Raw genomic sequence first — 4174 nt, forward strand, 5'->3', positions numbered from 1 at the left:
TTTCTGAAACATTGAGTTTGTTATTGTGCTTTTGGACATTTTATAAACTGGTGTAACGAGTAGACGCCGTATAAGACTCTGTTATTTTCTTCCGTTTTGAGGTTTGTTTTTTGCCATTGTGGAACTTTTTTTTTTGAACATTTTTAAATTAAATTAAGGTGAAAATTGGAAATATTCACACTTTTGTAAACAATTTATTACTCATATAGTTTTGATTATCAAGCGTTTATTATCAAAGTTGGAACAAAAAGTTATAAAATTTTTTTTAGATAATACTATTATCTAAAACAATGTTCATTACAAAATTTTTGGGGGAGGTACAGTTTTCAGAAAATAATAAAAAACTGATGAAACCTTTTACTTTTGAAAAGGACAAAATAGCTCGCCCTATCATCCACAAAAGAAAAATTTTTACTTAGTAATAATCCATTTATATTAAGTATTTAATTCTATATAAAAATTATATTCTAATAAGGGATTTACATAAAATTTGTTTATTTTAATTCAAAAGTGCAGTACCGAATCAATTCAGAGTCACCACTGTTACGTCACGAGATCATGTGACGTGTCTAACCAAATCGCAAAAGTAAGCAATCCTGTATCTCCATAATATAATCGTTGGACCGCGTTCACTCACGACGCATTACTTTCGCTCACGGCAAGCTCAAAACAACCAAACTGAATAGTTAGGTCAAAGTGGAAGTTGAGAATATTTCGGCGCAATTTTTGTAATTGTTTTTGAAATATAACATTCAAAGCCTAAAGATATCGATAATGAAAATCAACTTATTTGTATCAGAAAGATAAAATCTAGTGGAAGCTATTGCTTCTGAAGCCTATGCTACTCATGCGATAACAGGTAAATATAATTATGTAAGATATGTTAACAAAATTCATTTTAATTCATATTCAACAGTTTTTTCAATAAGCAAATTATCATTAGGATAATTGAAAAACAAATGACACATTCAGAAATTTTGAAAAACTACTTCTGTTATTTTCAAAAACGTTTTCAAGTTGAAACCTATTCAATAAATCATTCCAAAATATTATTAGATTTCCGATTTCTATAATATTGAATTCTATAATCATCTTGCCAGAAATTCACTTCACTGAAATTATGTATAAAAATTTCATTTATACTTCTTTTTTGATATAAACATAAAGTCAGCTTGCAATTATCGAAACTCATTGTTAATACATGGCTAACCTCCTCAAAACTTCTACTTTATTTTTTCAGTATCAACGCCCAAAACGTTCCATAATTCTACTTTAATTAACAACAGTAACGCTTGCAAGTAATTGGAACGGGAAAAAGAGCGGCCGAGAGCATGATCGTTGTGAACGTTTAGTGGAACGCACCGTTAATATTATAAGGTTTGTTCCAACAAACGATTGCAAACAGTTTGCAAACCGTTTGATGAACTGCTTTATTGCGCATACTCGATCAGAAACCAGTTGGGAACTAATCCGTGATTCTGGACTGTTGGAACGCAACCAGAACCAAACTATCAAATCACATTGTCAAACGTCAGACCGGTTAAACTGAATTTGTGAACTTTAATAAGATTACCTAGGTGTTGAATTGTGATTTTCTGTCGATCAACTAGGAAAATTTGGAAATGAGTGAACAACTAGACGGTAAGATAACAAAAAATTGTAATTTGTCGTAATATAAGTAATTAATAATTTCAGATTTATCAGAATTCATAATTCTGAGAAATATAACAAATAGTGCTTCTTCGCCTCCTTTTCAAGCAGTAACAGTAAATGAGGAAAAGTCGAAAGACCCGCAGATTTATATATGGACACGCTCGTTCACATTAAATTTAATAGAGATTTTTCAAGAAAATCGAAAGAAAGTGGGCACCCTGGAAGTTAAGAGCTTACGGAGGCTATGGCAGTTGTTAGCTGAATTAATGAAGAGTAAATATGGAGTGAACGTAACCCCATCACAGTGTGAAAACAGGTGGAGGGTTCTAGAAAGAAATTATAAAAAATTAATTGACAATAACAACAAGACTGGAAGGGGAAGGATTCACTTCGAATTTGAAAAAGAGATGGAGGAAATATTAGGACACAAAAAAAGTGTAAAACCACTAATGCTGTTATCATCAGAAAGTGTCTGCGGACTGATAGAAACAAACAAAGAGGAAAAACAAGCAGGTGAAGTTTCAATGCAAACTATAGATAACGAAGAAGAATCTATGAACACTTGTCAAGATCAATCTGACAAACAAGGAAACAGTCCAAACCCTCAAACCAAAGAAAAACGCTTCGAAATAAAAAGGCATAAAGTGAAGTTCACTAGAAATGATATTTTAGAAAAAATTAGATGTGATAAACTAAAATATAATACTGAACGATTAAGTATAGAAAAGGAGAAAATATTACTAGAGAAACAAAAATTTGAAGAAAAGAAACGTAAAAATGATCTAATAGGGGAAAGGAATGCTTTAATTAGACGATTTATCGAAAAAAACATTCCTTTCCCCAATGAGAATATATGAATAGATTTTGTAGGGGTTTAGGAAGACTATCTCTCAGTAATGTTAATTTGTTTCCAGGTTCATTCCAATTGTTGGTATTGAAATGTGATTTTGTTTTGTAGTTCCTATGAATTGTATTATGTTCAATGTAGTTATTTATTCTTACTAAGATTGCTGTGAACCTAATTATTTTTCATTCAAGTTAAAAATGTTATATTTCTTATTTTGGGATCAATTCCAATTGTTATTATTTTCAATAGTTATTTATTTGTATTGAAGAGTATATTCATGTGTTAATTCTTACTTAAATAAATAGTGTTCAGTACAGTGGGTTGGTATATTTTTTAATTTCATTAGTAACTTGTGCCAAATACGATATTTATTCAATAGATGTTTCTTCAAATAAAACAATCCTTTTCTTAGTGTTACCCATAGAGAATTTTGTCTTTGGTGTTACCCCAGTATACCATAGCCATACACTACCGTGTTTCTACTGTATGGCTATGGTATACCATTGTGTTGTCTTTATTTCAAAGTATATCATACATTAATTGATTTCGAAATAAAACTCCATTGATATCGTCTCTAATCACTTCCTCTTCTTCAATATCTGGTATATTTACGTTTTCTTCCAATATTGGAATATCGGCTGCACCTAGAGGTTCCCCGGCATCTTCAAAACCATCATCCAGTGCAAGGTTATGCAGCACGCAACATGCTCGAATGGAATGAACAATGTTATCTATTTTTCTCAGCTTAATATGGTATAATTGTCTGAATTTTTGTTTGAGTATGCCAAAACAATGCTCTATCACATATCTGTTTGTTGAAATTCTACTATTGAAGGCCTTCTGTGCTCTAGTTAGGTGGCCTCTATCTTTGAATGGAGTTATCAGATGCCGTTGACATGGGTATCCACTGTCTCCCAATATGAAATAATTGTTACCACATTTTTAAGGCAAGGAGTCGGCAAGTGTTGATGTTCGGAAAACTCTGCTATCGTGAACAGATCCTAGGTATCCTATAAATATATCTCTAATTTTCATTTTATTGTCACAAACAGCTTGCATCTGAAAAGAAAATACAATCAGAAGTGAAAAAATATATTTCTGTTGAAAGTTCTGAAGAACTTTTGTTTTTTCTTCCCCAATAAACCAGTATAAAAAAAATTGCTTCTTAAAAAAATAGAACTATTAATATTAATAACACTCTCAGGGGGATTTTTATATCAATCACAGACAGTTCATTCATACCCAAATGGGACAAGTATATTTATTGCATGTCTGGCGTTGAATAATGGAAAAGTCACTACAGAAGTTTGTTTAATATTATTTTCGAAAAGGAAAAACTCAAATAATGTCTTCAGAACGATGAAATATTCATATAATTGAATACTGAACTTACGTGTAACGAATAATATTTTTTTCTATTTGAATAAGAATCAGGATCGATTTCGGGTTTATCAATCCGAATATGTGTTCCATCAATAGCCCCAATAACACCTGGGAAGTGTTTTTCATGAAAAAACATCTCAATTTCTCGTTTCTCTTCATGAGATGGTCATGTTATAATTTGGGGAGATAGATTACTTAAAACATGGATAACTCTTTTTATGATACGGAATAAGCTGTTTATAGAAATGTTTAACCGATCTGCAACGTCTCAAAAAGAAGCTGTGGCATGAC

At 31.3% G+C, this 4174-nt stretch overlaps 1 protein-coding gene across 1 annotated transcript; it reads left to right on the forward strand.

Annotated features, from left to right (window-relative positions):
- Nucleotides 1-1397: 1397 nt before the first annotated feature.
- On the forward strand, nucleotides 1398-2831 carry LOC141483360 (uncharacterized). Its single transcript, XM_074177917.1, has 2 exons — nucleotides 1398-1641; nucleotides 1696-2831. Exons 1-2 carry the CDS (start codon nucleotides 1623-1625, stop codon nucleotides 2508-2510), a joined length of 834 nt encoding a protein of 277 aa, XP_074034018.1. The 5' UTR covers nucleotides 1398-1622; the 3' UTR covers nucleotides 2511-2831.
- The last annotated feature ends 1343 nt before the right edge of the window (nucleotides 2832-4174 follow it).

Source organism: Leptinotarsa decemlineata, unplaced genomic scaffold (genome assembly GCF_025532065.1).
Source record: "Leptinotarsa decemlineata unplaced genomic scaffold, Ldec_3_MD MMD2_P_RNA_scaffold_14, whole genome shotgun sequence".
NCBI lineage: Eukaryota > Metazoa > Arthropoda > Insecta > Coleoptera > Chrysomelidae > Leptinotarsa > Leptinotarsa decemlineata.